General features: G+C 38.7%; 1 protein-coding gene and 1 pseudogene across 1 annotated transcript; one reads left to right on the top strand and one right to left on the bottom strand.

Annotated features, from left to right (window-relative positions):
- Positions 1-598: 598 nt before the first annotated feature.
- LOC100345338 (uncharacterized protein C4orf3) lies at positions 599-805 on the bottom strand. Its single transcript, XM_051852203.1, has one exon. The coding sequence runs from the start codon at positions 803-805 to the stop codon at positions 599-601; it is 207 nt and encodes a 68-aa protein (XP_051708163.1).
- An 899-nt stretch (positions 806-1704) lies between these two features.
- LOC138844065 (protein tyrosine phosphatase type IVA 1 pseudogene) lies at positions 1705-3379 on the top strand (annotated as a pseudogene).
- The last annotated feature ends 16213 nt before the right edge of the window (positions 3380-19592 follow it).

The following is a 19592-nucleotide window of genomic DNA, read 5'->3' as shown; positions in this document are numbered from 1 at the left end:
TTTGTTATCTACTTTAAGACTCTGTCAACCTACCAGTCATGACATCATTTCATAACAGTCCAACTTCATCTATAATTAAAGAGTATTTAGGGCCAACATTATGGGCTTACATTTTCTGTATAGTTTTTGTGTTATTTATAGAGTCCATGCATTCCAAGTGCATTTTGTTCCTTCTCTCAAAATCTTTCCCTCCCTCTTCAATAATTTACTTTTGAACTTGTAAATACCTCACCTTACTATTCATATTATCTGTATCATATTAAACACTAATCAACACTTAAAATCTTCCAGGAATGACATTTTTATTTTATGAACATTTTTATATTCAGCTCTTGTAAAACCATCAGATGTTCGAAAATTTTTAAACATGAACTGAAGAGTCTAGTTTAAGAACTTAGCTATGAGTAAGTGAGATTACTATTCATTTAATGTAGTTTTCCAACAGATTTAACAGATGTGTAAAACGAAAGGAAGTTCCCTTAGAGGTCTGAAATTCTGCTGCAGCACAATTCCTGTCTTCTTTATTCAAGAAGTCTGTAGTCATTTTCAGATTCCACTCCAGGTGTCAACTTGTTAATCCTAGGTATCAGCAAACCAGTCAGGGCAAAAGATACATGAAGAAAAACAACGCCACATCTAGAAGGATGAAGAGCCAGAGACCCAACCAGTAGGGGTGTCTGGGAAGCCCGTTTGCCCCAGACTGAGGCCGCACATGGTGGTTCTGCTGCTGCCTCCCAGCCTCCCCCAAGCCTCGTCGCTCCCGGAGGCCATCCGGACCCTCAACCACCGCCGCGGGCATGTCCATTTGGCTCCTGTCGCCGCGCGGGAACCCCAGCACCTGCAAAAACACCTGCAAAAGCCTTAGTTTCCGAATTTCCGCTTTCGCCGCATGCAAAAGAAAAATAATAATTTAAAAATCTATGCTTTTAAGATTTAAATTTTTAAGCTTGCAAATGGTCTTTATAGTTTAAAGAAATTATGGAGATTTAAAGCTTGAATATGAAAAAATATTAAAAATGAAATTGAAAGATGACAAAAGAAACTCAGTCAAATCTGTATTCAAATAATTTTCTTAATAAATAGAGTTCCTAGCAGAGTGCGGTGCCCCCTCTGCCACCTGCATTGCTGCCACCGCCCCACGACGACCACCTCCGCCCCTTGTCCTGCGTCTGCTGCTACCGCCTGTGTCGTCGTCCCCTCGGGACCGGCTGTATGATTAGGCCACAATCTTCAATGAGTAAACATATTCCTCAGTTCTGTGGTGTTCTTGGTCACACATTTATCGGGTTTCTGAAGGGCAGTGGGGACCACTGCCAGGCACAGCACGACCTCTATGCAGACAAGTGAACTGGAGAGATCCCTTACTACTCCACCAAGAAGCCCCCATAAAAGTGGTTAACCTGGACACAGAAGTGTGGAATTGAAACCCACAGAGCATTTTTCTGGAGTTCTGACCTGGATGGGGTAAACCTCAGTGCACTTCCTTTCTATTGCCTCAGTATTACTGGACTGAAGAATTGCTGCTTCTCGTTAGGAGGGTCATTTCATTTCCCATTACTCCCCACTTCATACTTAAAGCACTGAGAATTGCAAGTGGAAGGTAGTGATGTAGACTTCAGTTTCTTTGCATAATTTTTGTATTCAGTTTTTTAAAATTCTTTCATAATCCGATTAAGTGTTTTTTAAGTAAATTAACATGGCCCAATGAACTGCCCAGCTCCTGTGGAAGTCACATACAAGAACATGAGATTTCTTATTACACATAATCCAACCAATGCAACATTAAACAAATTTTGAGGAACTCAAGAAACATGGAATTACCACAATAGTAAGAGTATGTGAAGCACCTTATGACACTACTCTTGTGGAGAAAGAAGGCATCCATGTTCTCGATTGGCCTTTTGAGGATGGTGCACCACCAGCCAACCAGATTGTTGATGACTGGTTAAATCTTGTAAAAATTAAGTTTCCTGAAAAACCTGGTTGTTGTATTGCTGTTCATTGTATTGCAGGCCTTGGCAGAGCTCCAGTGCTTGTCGCTGTAGCATTAATTGAAGGTGGAATGAAATATGAAGATGCAGTACAGTTCATAAGACAAAAGTGGCAAGGAGCTTTTAACAGAAAACAACTTTTGTATTTGGAAAAATATCGTCCTAAGATGCGGCTGTGCTTCAAAGACTCCAATGGTCATAGAAACAACTGTTGCATTCAATAAAACTGGGGTGACTAATGTTATTGCCTTGGCAGTAGAACTGTTTAGTATTTAAAATGTGCTTATGCTTTGTACCAATTGACTTTTCCTGAAATCATGCAATATTGAGTTGTATCTTAAATCTATTCCCATGCCAGAATCTTATCAATACATAAGAAATTTAGAAAGATTAGGTGCCAAAATACCCAGCACAATACTTGTATGTTTTTAATAGCATACAGAATTAAAATCCCAGGAACTATGAACACTCTAGACCTTATATTTTTTATTCCTTCAGTCATTTCAAACATTAAAACTAGGGACTATATGGGTATTTGCCTTCTCATTTTATGTTTACATCTCTATTCATACCAGTACACATCAGTTTTGCTTAACCATTGATTTTTTTAACCAAGTGTTATGATTATTTAATGTCTCTATAAATCTTTGGTTGTTAATATAAAACCTCCATTTTGAAAATCTATGTTGTACAGAAGCACATGTCTTTAATGTCTTCAGACAAAAAAAAGCCTTACGGTTAACTTAATGTTTGCACTCTGAGGTGCAGCTTGACAGGGAGGGCCTGAGAAAAGAAAAGGAGGGGGTTATTAAATATTTTTAGTAAAATGTTGCCTTTGTTTTGTACATAACATGTAGAATATGCTCTTTAATTTAGTAAATATTTTAAGAGGTAGAGATGCTTTGTTATTGTAGCTTAAAATTCTTAATCATAAAATTACTGAAATTCTTGTGATTTTTTGCATACTTATCAAAAGTTGTTTACCAACTTATTTTTGTTTGAAGTGTGATTTTTTCCTTCTCAACCTCTTGCAAAAAAAAGTGGGTTTCTGCTAATGAAATGAGCAGACATCTAATATTTTATATGCCTTTTGAGCTATGTAACTTAATATTTGAATACTTGATAATTTGTTTTGTTATGTAATTGATAAAATGGTGATGTGTATTAATGTTAGTTCAACCATATATTTGTACTGTCTGGGAATGTGTGGTTACAGTTCTGTCAGAGAATAATCTGTCAGTGTTGAACAGCTTGTAAAAACTTAGTGCGAGAGCTTAAACATCTAAATAAATAATGCAATGCATTTATCATCACTGAAATTTTTTTGCTTAAACATAACTTATTTTGCAGAAAACAAAATGAATTGCACTTTGCTTAATGCCATTGGATGGGGGCTGAGCCAAGATGGCGGAATAGTGAGGGCGCGCACCGATAGTCCGGGAAAATTTAGTTTAATAAAAGGGGAGTTACGGTAGCCGCAGAAAATAGAACCAAACAAAAATTGCAGGGGAAACCCTTCTGAATGGAGCAGGCGTGAATCGGACGACCTACTGGGAGAACAAGGTCGCCCACCGCGCGAAAGCCGAGCCGCGGGACCCAGCCGCAGAAGCCCCAGGGTCTGCGCGACAGTGCTCCAAGGAGAGTGCACGCCACACAGAAAACAGCGGGGAGACTTGAGACGCTCAGGGCTCCGAGTCCACACATTGGCGCTGGAAGGGGAGGTGAGCTCAATAACCCGAGACATTGGTGGGGAAATGGGGGTCAGAATCTAGAGGGGGGCCGGAAAGTGCAGCAAACTCACTACCGGAAAGAAGGAAAAAAAAAAGCTTCGGGGTTTCTCTTCCCCCTAAACTTGCAAAGGTTACAAGCCTGCAAGACTTGAAGAATTCCCAAGAGACAAAGAGCAGGCCTCCTCTTTGGATTTACATATCAGTGGGGGAGAGTTAAGGAACTGAGTCACTACAATTCAGTAGCCTAGGCAACCCAGTGGGAGTCCAGAGGAGCCAAAGACTGGAAGCTAAATACCATCAATTCTGCACAGCCCTGCCCTGCAGTGTTACTTACCCCCTGAATAAATAAAATAAATAAATAAATAAAAAGAGAGAGATTTACCACGCATAACCTGAGGGTGTCACCTTTGCACACCCTTAACCTGGAAGAACCAGGCAGAGCTCTCAGGCCCCACCCATCTCAAGCCTCCAAGGCTCCTCCAACAGCAGGCAGTCCACTTAACACGGACACAGTATAAAAAAAAAAAAAAAGAAAAAAAAAAGCGCACAGTGACGCAAGAAGAATTAACTATGCCGAGTAACAAACACAGAAATAGAGGGAGCAAGATCAACGATGACACTATGATGCCTCCAAATAAGCAAAACACCCCAAGCCAAGAGTATGAAGATGACGAGATAGAAGAAATGCAAGATACGGATTTCAAAAAATTTATGATAAGAACATTTAGAAGTTTTCAAAAGCAAATCCTTGAACTACAGAAATCCTTAATGGACAAGATTGAAAATCTTTCTCGTGAAAGTGAAATTTTAAGGAAGAGTCAAAATGAAACTCAGAAACTAGTAGAACAGGAAAGTGTAATAGTCAAGAGAAATCAAAATGAAATGAAGAGCTCAATAGATCAAATGACAAACACATTAGAAAGCCTTAAAAACAGAATGGGTGAAGCAGAAGAGAGAATATCGGACTTAGAAGATAGAGCACAGGAAAACATACAGTCAAACCAAAGAAAAGAAGAGGAAATTAGAAACCTGAAAAATATTGTTGGGAATCTACAGGATACTATTAAAAAAACCAACATTCGAGTTCTAGGAGTTCCTGAAGGCATGGAGAGAGAGAAAGGATTGGAAGGCCTTTTTAGTGAGATACTAGCAGAGAACTTTCCAGGTTTGGAGAAGGACAGAGATATCCTAGTACAGGAAGCTCATAGAACCCCCAATAAACATGACCAAAAGAGATCCTCACCACGACACGTGGTAATTAAACTTACCACAGTGAAACATAAAGAAAAGATCCTAAAATGTGCAAGAGAGAAACGTCAGATTACTCTCAGAGGAACTCCAATCAGACTCACAGCTGACTTCTCATCAGAAACCCTACAAGCTAGGAGGGAATGGCGAGACATAGCACAGGTGCTAAGAGAGAAAAATTGCCAGCCCAGAATATTATATCCTGCCAAGCTCTCATTTGTGAATGAAGGTGAAATAAAGACCTTTCATAGCAAACAGAAATTGAAAGACTTTGTGGCCACTCGTCCGGCCCTGCAAAAGATACTTAAAGATGTGCTACACTCAGAAACACAGAAACACGGCCATCAATATGAAAGAAGGGAAAGGAAGAACACCTACCAGTAAAAGAGCATGGGAAGCTCAAAGCATATACTAGAAAATATTTCCGGGAAAATGGCAGGGCAAAGTCACTACGTATCAATTGTCACATTGAACATTAATGGTCTGAATTCTTCAGTTAAAAGACACCGTTTAGCTGACTGGCTCACAGAACACAACCCAACTATTTGTTGCCTACAAGAAACACATCTCTCTAACAAAGAGGCATGCAGACTGAAAGTGAAAGGTTGGAAAAAGATATTCCATGCCAACAGAAACCAAAAAAAAGCAGGTGTAGCCATATTAATATCAGACAAAATAAACTTTAATACAAAAACTGTTAAGAGAGACAAAGAGGGACACTATATAATGATTAAGGGTTCAATTCAACAGGAAGATGTAACTATTGTAAATGTATATGCACCTAATTACAGGGCACCGGTCTATTTAAAAGATATGTTAAGGGACTTAAAGGGAGATTTAGATTCCAATACAATAGTACTGGGGGACTTCAATACTCCACTCTCAGAAATAGACAGATCATCCGGACAGAAGATCAACAAGGAAACAGCAGATTTAATTGACACTATTGCCCAAATGGATCTAACAGATATCTACAGAACTTTCAACCCTACATCTACAGACTTCACATTCTTCTCAGCAGCGCATGGAACCTTCTCTAGGATTGATCACATACTAGGACATAAAGCAAATCTCAGCAAATTTAAAAGAATTAGAATCATACCATGCAGCTTCTCAGACCACAGCGGGATGAAGCTGGAAATTAGCAACTCAGGAAACCCCAGAAAGTATGCAAACACATGGAGACTGAACAACATGCTCCTGAATGAACACTGGGTCATTCAAGAAATCAAAAGAGAAATCAAAAACTTTCTGGAAGTAAATGAAGACAACAACACAACATATCAAAACTTATGGGATACAGCAAAAGCAGTATTGAGAGGCAAATTTATAGCAATAGGTGCCTATATCAAGAAATTGGAAAGGTACCAAATAAATGAGCTTTCAGCGCACCTCAAGGACCTAGAAAAACTGCAGCAAACCAAACCCAAATCTAGTAGGAGAAGAGAAATAATTAAAACCAGAGAAGAAATTAACAGGATTGAATCCAAAAAAACATTACAAAAAATCAGCCAAGCGAGAAGCTGGTTTTTTGAAAAAATAAACAAAATTGACACCCCATTGGCCCAACTAACTAAAAAAAGAAGAGAAAAGACCCAAATCAATAAAATCAGAGATGAAAAAGGAAACGTAACAACAGACACCACAGAAATAAAAAGAATCATCAGAAATTACTACAAGGACCTGTATGCCAGCAAACAGGAAAACCTATCAGAAATGGATAGATTCCTGGACACATGCAATCTACCAAAATTGAACCATGAAGACATCGAAAACCTAAATAGACCCATAACTGAAACAGAAATTGAAACAGTAATAAAGGCCCTCCCAACAAAGAAAAGCCCAGGACCAGATGGATTCACTGCTGAATTCTACCAGACATTTAAAGAAGAACTAATCCCATTTCTTCTCAAACTATTCAGAACAATCGAAGAAGAGGGAATCCTCCCAAATTCTTTCTATGAAGCCAGCATCACCTTAATCCCTAAGCCAGAGAAAGATGCAGCACTGAAAGAAAATTACAGACCAATATCCCTGATGAACATAGACGCAAAAATCCTCAATAAAATTCTGGCCAACAGAATACAACAACACATCAGGAAAATCATCCACCCAGACCAAGTGGGATTCATCCCTGGTATGCAGGGATGGTTCAACATTCGCAAATCAATCAATGTGATTCACCACATTAACAGACTGCAGAAGAAAAACCATATGATTATCTCAATTGATGCAGAGAAAGCATTTGATAAAATTCAACACCCTTTCATGATGAAAACTCTAAGCAAATTGGGTATAGAAGGAACATTCCTCAATATAATCAAAGCAATTTATAAAAAACCCACAGCCAGCATCCTATTGAATGGGGAAAAGTTGGAAGCATTTCCACTGAAATCTGGCACCAGGCAGGGATGCCCACTCTCACCACTTCTATTTAACATAGTTCTGGAAGTTTTAGCCAGAGCCATCAGACAAGAAAAAGAAATCAAAGGAATACAAATCAAGAAGGAAGAAGTCAAACTATCCCTCTTTGCAGACGATATGATTCTGTACTTAGAGGATCCAAAGAACTCTACTAAGAGACTATTGGAACTCATAGAGGAGTTTGGCAAAGTGGCAGGATATAAAATCAATGCACAAAAATCAACAGCCTTTGTATACACAAGTAATGCCATGACTGAGAAAGAACTGCTAAGATCAATCCCATTCACAATAGCTACAAAAACAATCAAATACCTTGGAATAAACTTAACCAAGGACGTTAAAGATCTCTACGATGAAAATTACAAAACCTTAAAGAAAGAAATAGAAGAGGATACCAAAAAATGGAAAAATCTTCCATGCTCATGGATTGGAAGAATCAACATCATCAAAATGTCCATTCTCCCAAAAGCAATTTATAGATTCAATGCAATACCAATCAAGATACCAAAGACATTCTTCGCAGATCTAGAAAAAATGATGCTGAAATTCATATGGAGGCACAAGAGACCTCGAATAGCTAAAGCAATCTTGTACAACAAAAACAAAGCCGGAGGCATCACAATACCAGATTTCAGGACATACTACAGGGCAGTTGTAATCAAAACAGCATGGTACTGGTACAGAAACAGATGGATAGACCAATGGAACAGAATTGAAACACCAGAAATCAACCCAAACATCTACAGCCAACTTATATTTGATCAAGGATCTAAAACTAATTCCTGGAGCAAGGACAGTCTATTCAATAAATGGTGCTGGGAAAATTGGATTTCCACGTGCAGAAGCATGAAGCAAGACCCCTACCTTACACCTTACACAAAAATCCACTCAACGTGGATTAAAGACCTAAATCTACGTCCTGACACCATTAAGTTATTAGAGAACATTGGAGAAACCCTTCAAGATATTGGCACAGGCAAAGAATTTCTGGAAAAGACCCGGGAGGCACAGGCAGTCAAAGCCAAAATCAACTATTGGGATTGCATGAAATTGAGAAGTTTCTTTACTGCGAAAGAAACAGTCAGGAGAGTGAAGAGACAACCGACAGAATGGGAAAAAATATTTGCAAACTATGCAACAGATAAAGGGTTAATAACCAGAATCTACAAAGAGATCAAGAAACTCCACAAAAACAAAACCAACAACCCACTTAAGAGATGGGCCAAGGACTTCAATAGACATTTTTCAAAAGAGGAAATCCAAATGGCCAACAGGCACATGAAAAAATGTTCAAGGTCACTAGCAATCAGGGAAATGCAAATCAAAAGCACAATGAGGTTTCACCTCACCCCGGTTAGAATGGCTCACATACAGAAATCTACCAACAACAGATGCTGGCGAGGATGTAGGGAAAAAGGGACACTAACCCACTGTTGGTGGGAATGCAAACTGGTTAAGCCACTATGGAAATCAGTCTGGAGATTCCTCAGAAACCTGAAGATAACCCTACCGTTCGACCCAGCCATCCCACTCCTTGGAATTTACCCAAAGGAGTTTAAATTGATAAAGAAAAAAGCGGTCTGCACCCTAATGTTTATTGCAGCACAATTCACAATAGCCAAGACCTGGAACCAACCTAAATGCCCATCAATGGTAGACTGGATAAAGAAATTATGGGATATGTATTCTTTAGAATACTATACCGCAGTAAGAAACAATGAAATCCAGTCATTTGCAACAAAATGGAGGAATCTGGAACACATCATGCTGAGTGAAGTAAGCCAGTCCCAAAGGGACAAATACCATATGTTCTCCCTGATCGGTGACAACTGACTGAACACCAAAAAGGAAACCTCCTGAAGTGAAATGGACACTATGAGAAATGGTGACTTGATCAGCATAGCCCTGACTGCTAATGGACAACTTAATACATTATCCCTCATAGTATTTTTTTTTTGTCTGTTCTACTTAATATGACTGGTTTAATTCTGTAATTATCACACAGTTATTCTTAAGTGTTGAAAATTAACTGAAATGTGATCCCTGTTAAACATAAAAGTGGGAATAAGAGAGGGAAGAGATGTATAATTTGGGGCATGCTCGGGCTGACTTGCCCCAATTGGTAGAGTTGGAAACATACTAGGGGATTCCAATTCAATCCCATCAAGGTGGCATGTACCAATGCCATCTCACTATTCCAAGTGATCAATTTCAGTTCACAATTGATCATAATGAAAGGACTAAGAGTCAAAGGGAGCACATAAACAAGTCTAGTATCTGCTAACACTAACCGATAGAATAAATAAAGGGGAGAGTGATCCAACATGGGAAGTGAGATACTCAGCAGACTCATAGAATGGCAGGTGTCCTAAATAGCACTCTGGCCTCAGAATCAGCCCTAAAGGCACTCGGATCTGGCTGAAAAGCCCATGAGAGTATTTCAGGCATGGAAAGCCAAGACACTCTGGCAAAAAGATCTCTGTGAGTGAGATCCCAGTGGAAAGAACAGGTCTTCAAAGAGGGAGGTGCCTTTCTCTGAAGGGAGGAGAGAACCTCCACTTTGACTATGACCTTGTCTAAACAAGATAAGAGTCGGAGAACTCAAGGGGCTTCCATAGCCTTGGAAACTCATGACTGGTGCATAGGGAGATTACTGATGCCATAAACAGGAGTGTCAATTTGTAAAGTCAACAACAGGAGTCACTGTGCACTTACTCCTCATGTAGGATCTCTGTCCTTAATGTGCTGTACACTGAGGCTTAATGCTATAACGAGTACTCAAACAGTATATTTCACTTTGTGTTTCTATGGGGGTGCAAACTTGAAATCTTTACTTAATGTACACTAAACTGATCTTCTGTTAAAAAAAAAAAAAAAAAAAGAAAAGAAACTATCAATTCCCAACTTGACTCTCACTGGGATTAAACATGACAATAGGTCTGATCTGATTTCATCATCATTTAAAAAAAAATCATCTATTATTTTTTACTTTATGTTTCTGTGTGGGAACAAACTGTTGAAATCCTTACTTAAGGTATACTAAGCTGATCTTCTGTATACTAAGATAATCGAAAATGAATCTTGATGTGAATGGAAGGGGAGAGGGAGTGGGAAAGGGGAGGGTGGTGGGTGGGAGGGACGGTATGGGGGGGAAAGCCATTGTAACCCATGAGACGTACTTTGGAAATTTATATTCATTAAATAAAAGATAAAAAAAATGCCATTGGATGTAAAGTGTGTCCTCTTTTTTTTTTTTTTTTTTTTTTTTTTTTACAAATGAGTTAAATGAAGTCAACATTTTAGTAGGTTTGTTAGCAAAACTTGTTAGGATAGTGATCACTGTTAAATAGTAAAAGCACTTTTGTTTATTATAAACTTTATTTTTAAGGGGATAGATACTTTTGAATCAATTGTATACTGAAGAGGAACGGTATAGTAGAGAAAGGCCTTGATTTTGTTTAAAGCTCACTTCCATATTAGTGGTTATACAAATTCTTAACCTCAGTTTCCACATTTGCTACTTAATATTTCCAGATTTAAGTTAGTTTGAGCAGTGTTTTACACATGCATACTGAATATTAGCTTTGGTAATCTAAGATGTACTTCCTTTCACATAATTCTTGTTAACATAAATACCACTTAAAAATGTAAAAGACTCAAAATTTAAGTCAAAGTGGTCTTCCACTTTGGGGTTTAAGTAATTTACTTCCATATCTTCAGGCCAGTTTAGTTAGCATTCCGTTCTTGAAATTCCCAGGAGAATGGAGGCCCTTGGCTGCTTATATCTGAGGTCATTTGTGATTGAGTGTAGCCATTTAACCTTGGATGTCTACATTTTTTAAAATATAGCCTACACTTAAGATCATTTTGTGTGATTAATTACTGAATGATACACTATTACCCCACAACCCAACCCATAGAACAGCATAAGTGTGAAGAGAGGAGATACCATCATGATTAATGGGAAATATCTTTTTAAGTTTGAAAAGCTGAATTAATTAGTGTTGATTTTCTATATATGGTGCTGAAAATCAATTTACTTAAAAACCTTACCTGTATAGTATATAACATGAAATTTGCTTTGTAATTCAAATATTTTGTATCTTGTAAATAATGGCTAGTAAAGCAGTACCTATAATATACATCCTATAGTATTCCTTACATCTAATAAGAATTTTAAAAATTGTGAGTTGAGGTCTTGAATACAAGAAGTTATCAGATGATTTTCCAAAATTTGATTACTTGGGTTTGGATACCCTCATTAAGATGATGTAAATAATAACTAGTTGCCTAGGCTTGTCTGTAGAAACCATATATGTTGCTGATGTAATTAAAGAGGTTACTGAATCATAGCAAAAAATACAATCTCCTTTTGCTAAAAGAAAACCCTAAAAGTAGATGGCATTGGTAATTTTGCAGTGTACTGAAACCTTAATTTATTGTTTTAAGTGTTCCTTTTCCTTGGGCAGTGTTCTATTTCCACAGCTTTACACAGCTCCATACTCAAAAGCACTGTCTCAGGCATGCCATCATCTGGTCACATCACCCCCCTTCTCAATCTAATATTCACCTGACAAATGCCTACTGTTTTCCAGGCATTTCAAAGTATTGCAGAGACTATAAAAGAGGATATTTCCAGATTTTGGTCACTGATGAACTACTTACTTCCCACGAAACACCTTACTCCCACTCTGAATGAAGAGAATGCTTTCTTTTGGAGGTTCAGGAAATGTAATTTAGTGAGACTGCTTCAGAGGGAAGTGGAAGTATGTAAGTGATTTTCTGTGGCATGTAAATTTCTTTTAAAATAAATTTTAAAAACTAAAATAAATAAATAAATAAAGGGTTCTTACCGAGCAATAAGAAAAAAGGGAGCTTTAACAGGTAAGGCAGAGAAATGAATTTATAACTCATAAAGAGGATTTACAAATAACACTTGATACATTTTATAATCAGAGATATGAATATTTTAATAGCAGTGAGATAGGGATTTTTGGCTCAGCAGATTTATACCACTGTGTTGAATGCTGGAGGAGTTCCTGGAGACAAACTTTCATGCTCATTTCTTGCAGGTGTGTAAGTCAGTTTAACAGTTTTCTAGAAAAGTTTTGCAGTATCAGGAACCTTAAAATACTCATTCTGTTTTCACTTACAGTTGTCTTATGTTTGTAAATTTATACTAAGTTGATAAGAAATAAGAAATATTGATGCATAAAGGTGTTCTCAGCATTACTGTAAAAGGATAAAATTGGAAACCATGAGATCATCCACCGTTAGGAAATGTTTAATATACTTATATACATATACAATAGTCTAGCTACACAGCCATTTTTAATTGTTTTGTGAAAATATGTAAAGACTGGAAACGTTTTAAGTAGAAAAAAGCAGGATATATTTACAGTATTATACAACCAAACATGTTAGGGTATATCTAAAATGTGGGACTATAATATTAGCAGTGATTAATTTGGGAGAGTGAGATAAATGAATAATATTTCTTTGTTGTATTTTAGTCTTGTACCCTCTAGCTAAGAAAAACTCAAAACCATATTAAAAATTCTTATAAAAAACCAAATCGTTATTACTTAAACTTGTTTTAAAATTACATGGAATAATTTGTTTAGCGTGATTGGTCATTAGATAGGAAAAGGTATAATGGAGGTTGCACCTATTTCATTTGACCTGATCGGCCAAGACCTATTTGGTCATTTTGGGGCTCTGAGGTAGTGGTGCTTTGAGAAAATACTCAGTCTTCTATTGCTACACAAGACTTTAAGGAGGCATATCAAAGACACAAAGTGAGATCGAAAAGAGTTTACTGTCTCATTTTCTCCTCACACCTTTGGGATAGAGGGTTAGGGAAGTGGGAATACTTGGTTTCACATTGTTAGACTGATGGCCAGACCCAACTTTTGGTACACATGATATTGCCAGTCCGAATTTGCTTCCCTCTTGTCCAACATTAAGTAAGTAGGTGATCTGTGGTTACTGTGTTTTGTTTCTGTGTCTTGTAAATTTTGGACCTTCTTTAAAATTATAAAACCCTGTTTTTTTTTCTTTTTATTTTTTCTGTCAGTTTGATGGAGACATTTAAAAAAGGAAAACTGGTTAATCTTTTGTTTTAGCAGGAATTTTGTCAGTATTTATATTTTTCAGTGTTTTAGAAAAATCTATTGCAAATGTATATTTACATTATAATTTTTAAAGTTGTCTTTAGGCAGTAGGATGCTTTTTCCTTACATGTTTAATTTGGGATTGTATAACTAGAAATTTGGAAAACAAAAAAATTAGACATTTGTAAGTGTTTGAAGTAAAGCAGTATCATCTTAGGGCAGGGTAGAGACTGGAACTTTGGCATGCTGCATAGTTGCCATCTTCGAGATGTGAGATGAAGATTTGTATTCAGGTTAGCAGATATGACATGGAACTACTCAGTATGGAACTACTGACTTGAAGCCAGCACGCCATGTGCTCCCCTCTGTGACAGGTCCCAGGGTGCATGCCTGCCCCTGGATATGAGGCCAGAGATCGGTTGTGGCTTGATTAGGAATGCCAGTAAAGTGGGAGCAACACTGATAGGAGTGGGACCTGGAGGGGAGCTTGATTTGTGAGGGAAGAAGATAATGGTTTGAAACACTGTTTGGGGTGTTGATGAGGGAACTTGAAGATAATGTGGGTTGAAGGAAATTCCTTTAGAGCATAGTAGAGAGATACAAATAACCAAGAATAGAGCCTTGGGTGGCATACATAAGTAAAGAGATTTGCAAGCAGGAGGGGCTTGAAACTAGAGAAATGGAGATGAAACTGGAAGAGTTGGATATTAATTTCAGAAACCAAGAATGAAGTCAGGCCTAATCATTTTTTTTTTTCAGAAATTTTATTCATTTGAAAGGCAGAGTTACAGGGAGAAAGAGAGAGAGACAGAGAGAGGGGGGGGGAAATCTTCCATCCACTGGTTCACTACTCCAGATGGCTGCAATGCCAGGGCAAGGCCAGGCCAGAGCTTGGAGCCTGCAGCAACATCTGGGTCTCCCATGTGGGCACAGGGACCCAAGCACTTGGGCAGCTTCCACTGCTTTCCCAGGCACATTAGCAAAGAGCTGGAGCAGAAGTGGAGCAACTGGGACTTGAACCAGTGCTCATATGGTATGCAGGTGCTGGAGGCGAGGACTTAGCCTGCTGCAGGTGGAGACTTAACATGCTGTGCCACACCACTGGCCCATCATTTTTACTTTTATTGCTAGGAAATAACATTGTCCCAGGTAAAAGTTTAAAACAGATTTTCAGATAGTTGGGTGGAGTTTCATGTTTCCTCAGTCCTATACCTTGATCTTGGAGTAGAAGAAAAAAGGCTGAGCATCACACAGGCAAACGGGCCTAAGTAGATTCTGGGTGTATGGTGGACAAAAGGTGAATTTATCAGGATCTTTGCAGTATTTTACATCCTTGTAGCAAGTATGTTAGGTAAGAAAAATCAGAATCTAGAATCGGTATGGTCTTTGTGGGTTACTCACTATACTTAGTATCACAGCTCATCACTTACTGTGATGAATAGAAATCCCAGTGTGTCATAGGCTAAAATAAAAGGCCCTTCTTTAAGTTCAGAAAGATTACTCAAATATGAATGGGAAGACTATTTGAAAGTAGCTCTCAGGAAAAAACCCTGGAAATTTTACTTTAAGAAAAGTACATTGCTGTTGCTGAAAAGTGTTAATTTTGGTTTTACGACAAATTAAATATGTTGAATGTGCAGCCAAGTGACTTTGTTCAACAAATCCTTGATGAGTGCATCCTTTGGGACAGGAGCAATGCACAGGCATACAAATTAATTAAGGTACAATCTCTCCCTCAGTAAACACACAGGTTAGGAGACAGATGTGAATAAATATGGTATGTTGTAATGTGCAAAAATGAAAGTGGGTACCAGCTACAGAAACAGGAGGGGGCTTTCGTGATGATTAGTCTCTGCACTGATTGGAGACTTGGAGGTATCTGCATCTTTTCTGTACCCTGCAACACCTGTGCGCACACACACTTGCACACAATGGAAAGTCCTTTCCATTCTGTATCTCAATCAACAAATATTTCTTGACTGCCTACCCATGTGCCTTGCACTGTTCTAGGTACTGTGAAAGATACCAAAGAAGTTTAGGATATAATTCTTATGTAAGGCTATCGTCTTTAATAAGTATTGGTATAATTTGTAACCAAAACTGGTCAAGGAGAAAATCCTGCTACAAGCTAGAATCAAGAAAATGTCTTATGGGGTTGGTGAGACCTTAATGAGAGGAGGGCTGTTCCTGACTGGCTTAAAGGGAAGCATTTATTCCTGGGGGAACAGAAAACAAATTCTGGTCCTCTGGTCCTAGTTACTGGTAGCATGCGGGTTGGGAGGAAGCCCAGTTGGCATGTAGTTCTAGAGTGGGTAGGTGTTTAGATTTCTGTACAGTTTGCTGGGGGGTATGGTGCGGATGATTCCTGAATTGAATCTTGAGGAGGAGTTGTCAGGTGGTGGGGAGGTCTGGGCATGGGGAAAGCTTGGAGGGTTTGAGGAATGAATTTAAATATCGCTAGAGTTCAAGGTGCACATGGCAGTAGCACTAATGAACAGGAGCCACACAGACCAGGAAGGGCCTTGGCACTGTGTTGTGGTTTCTGGAGTTTAGCCTTAGAGCACTGAGGAGATATCAAAGCTTTATTAGCCAACATGGTGTACACAGTGACTCTTGTCTGGGGCTTATGGATTTGAGAACTCAATCCTGGTCTCCCACAGAGGTGTCAGGAACCCATTCACTGCTGCTTCCTAGGGTATGCGTTGACAGGAACCTGGAGTCAGGAGCTGGAGCCATTTGATGTGGGACACAGGTGTTTTGACTGGTAGGAATAATAAATGCCAGTATTTGAGATGCATTTTTATTTGTGAAAAAGTATATTTTTGTCTTGTTCACTATTTTTTTAAGATTTATTTATTCAAAAGGCAGAAAGGGAGAGAGGGAGAGGGGGAGGGGAAGGGGAGAGGGAGAGAGAGAGACCTACTAGTTTACTCTCTAAATGGCAACAACAGCCAGAGTCAGGCCGAAGCCAAGGGCCAGGAACTCTTATTTGGGTCTCCCATGTGGGATTCAGGGACCCAAGTGTTCCAGCCATTATCTGCTGCTTTCCCAACTTATTAGCAAGGAGTTGGATCAGAAGCAGAACAGCCAGGACTTGGACTAGCCCTCAGAATGAGATTCCAGCATCACAAGCACAGCTTAACCTCTGCACCCCAACTTTGGCTGACTGCTCACCCTTGACTGTATTTACAGACTGGGAAAGATGTTTATTTATTTAAAGATTATTTATTTATTTGAAAGGCAGAGGTAAACAGAGAGAGAGATGTTCTATCCACTGGCTCTCTCCCCTAATAACCACAAGTCCAGAGCTTCTTCCAGGTCTCCACGTGGGTACAAAGGCCCAAGGGCTTGGGCCATCTTACACTGCTTTCCCAGGCACATTAGCAAGGAGCTGGAATGGAAGTAGAGCAGCTAGGACTGGAAGAAGCACCCATCGGGGATGCCAGCGTCCCAGGCATTGGCCTTATCTGCTACATCACAACATGGTTCATAACTTTTTAAAAGACCTTGTAGGGACTGGCGCTGTGTCTAATGGGTAAAGCTGCTATTGCAGTGCTGTCATCCCCTATGGGCACCAGTTCGAGTCCCAGCTGCTCCACTTCCAATCCAGTTCTCTACTATGGCCTGGGAAAGCAGTGGAAGTTGCCCAAGTCCATGGGTCCCTGCTCTGGAGTGGGAGACCTGGAAGAAGTTTCAAGCTCCTGGCTTCCCATCAGCCCAGCTCCTGCTGTTGTGGCCATTTGGGGAGTGAACCAGTGGATAGAAAACTTTTCTTTTTCTCTCTCTGCCTCTCTGTAACTTTGCCTTTCAAGTAAACAAATTTTTAAAAAAGAGACCTTGTAGACATGCATTTCATGAAGTTTTTGATATGTTTCTGTATTAGTAACCTATGACATATAAAAACTATGTTTGTTTTGAGAAAGCACAGGGCTCTGACTCCAAGCTTTAGTGTAGCCAGAGGAATTTGAGTTCCACAGGTGAGATCCCCTAGGTCTTGTTGCAAATGCAAATTGTCCAGCCTCTTCCCAGATTTACTAAATCAGAAGCTTGGTGTGGGAGGGGAGCCCTCTGGGTGATTCCAAGGCAAAATTAAGTTTGAGAACTACTGTTCCAAAGTAAGATTTTTTTTTCCTCTAATGAACAATTTTTCCAATAAATGATTTTTTAAATAACTTTGAACATCAAGTTCACTATATTTGTGGTAGAAGGACTTCAGTTTTTTTTTCCAGTAATTTCCTTCATATTTTAATTGCTTTCAGTCTGAGTCAATACTGTCATTTTATTTGAGAGCACTAATACACGATGTGGAAGACAGGAGTGTGCAGTTGATGTCAGAGGCACTGGAGTAAGGTATGGAGCAGAAAGCTGATGCAAACCTTGCCTGGACAAGAGTATTCCATTTATAGAATCTTTTTTTTTTTTTTTGGACAGGCAGAGTTAGACAGTGAGAGAGAGAGAGAGACAGAGAGAAAGGTCTTCCTTCCATTGGTTCACCCTGCAAATAGCCGCCATGGCTGGCACTGCGCCAATCCAAAGCCAGGAGCTAGGTGCTTCCTCCTGGTCTCCCATGCAGGTGCAAGGCTCAAGCACCTAGGCCATCCTCCACTGCACTCCTGGGCCACAGCAGAAAGCTGGCCTGGAAGAGGAGCAACCAGGACATATGCCGGCACCCAACCAGGACTAGAACCCGGGGTGCCAGCACCGCAGGTGGAGGATTAGCCAAGTGAGCCATGGCGCCGGCCCATTTATAGAATCTCTGAAACTAATCAAAAGTGATCCATAAATGCATGCTGTTCAGCATGCTGGTTTCCAGGCAAAATAAATGTTGAGCTGATGAATTTAGTTATAACTTAGAATTAGCTTGCTGCACTGTCCAGGAAGAAAACTTTTCTGTGAAAACTTACAATGTGATTCTTAAAATTAAGTGAAAAATTTGTTTGGTTCATAGCAATTTCAGAGATAAATAATATGCTTTGGTTAAATAATATAAAGTTTCTATTTATATCAACATTGATTTATAGTTCAATTAAATCACTTAATTTTATATAAACTGGTTGAAAAAAAAGTGAAATGTTACAACTTTTGGGTAAATATTTCTGAGAAATCAAAATTTTAATGTGAGAAGTGGTACGTGAGTAGTCTAGGCTCGTCAAAGCTGTACATTGTGATTAGACTCCTTAGTTCTGGAGCTTTAATTCAAGGTTTGTTTTCCCTCTGACAATATTTTGTTGACAAAATATTGATAACTCTTTGGATTTCAGTATCAAATATATATTTAAAGTATACTGACTTAAGGCCAGATTTTTAAGTGTATAACTAAAATGAAATATTTTAAAAAGTGATTTAGGGAAACCCATGTTAAGTCAGTAAGTATTTTAATTTGGCTTTATTTAATCAAAAAGGCACTTAAGTAATTTTATTTGGCTAAAATGTGCTTGTGAATAAGATGACAAATATGTTACATAATTATTTTTAGAAAAAGCTAATACTTGATGTTTTTTAAAAACAGTGTTAAATAAGATATTATATAGGCACTGTGTATGTGTACAGTAGTTATTTTCAATTTGACAAAATAATGGTTTATTTTTTTTAGATGTTTTTAATTTATTTGTAAGGCAGAGTTACAGAGAGGAGAGACAGAGAGAGGTCTTCTGTCCTCTGTTCCACTTCCCAAATGGTCACAATGGCCAGGGCTGAGCCAGGCCAAGCCAGGAGCCTGGAACTCCATATGGCTTTCCCAAGTATATGGCAGGGGCCCAGATACTTGGGCCATCTTCTGCTATGATCCCAGGCATATAACATGGATCTGAAGTGGAGCAGCAGAGACTTGAACAAGTGCTCATATGGGATTCTGGCTTGTAAGTGAGGCTTAACTCACCTTGCCATAATGCCAGCGCCAATGAAATGGTTTAATATTGTCTCATGCATTTCATTTACTCATTATTTTTGACTTTATTTATAGATGAGGGAAGAAAGATATGTAATTTTTTTCTTTTCTAATTTTATTTTCCCAATTTTCAAAGGACAAATTCAATATAGAGAAAAGAGAATTACTATTTTAGTCCTGTTGCATTTCTTCATCAATG

Source organism: Oryctolagus cuniculus, chromosome 10 (assembly GCF_964237555.1).
Source record: "Oryctolagus cuniculus chromosome 10, mOryCun1.1, whole genome shotgun sequence".
Lineage (NCBI taxonomy): Eukaryota > Metazoa > Chordata > Mammalia > Lagomorpha > Leporidae > Oryctolagus > Oryctolagus cuniculus.
The sequence above is the reverse complement of the archived record's forward strand: the minus strand, read 5'-3'. Positions and strand labels throughout refer to the sequence as shown.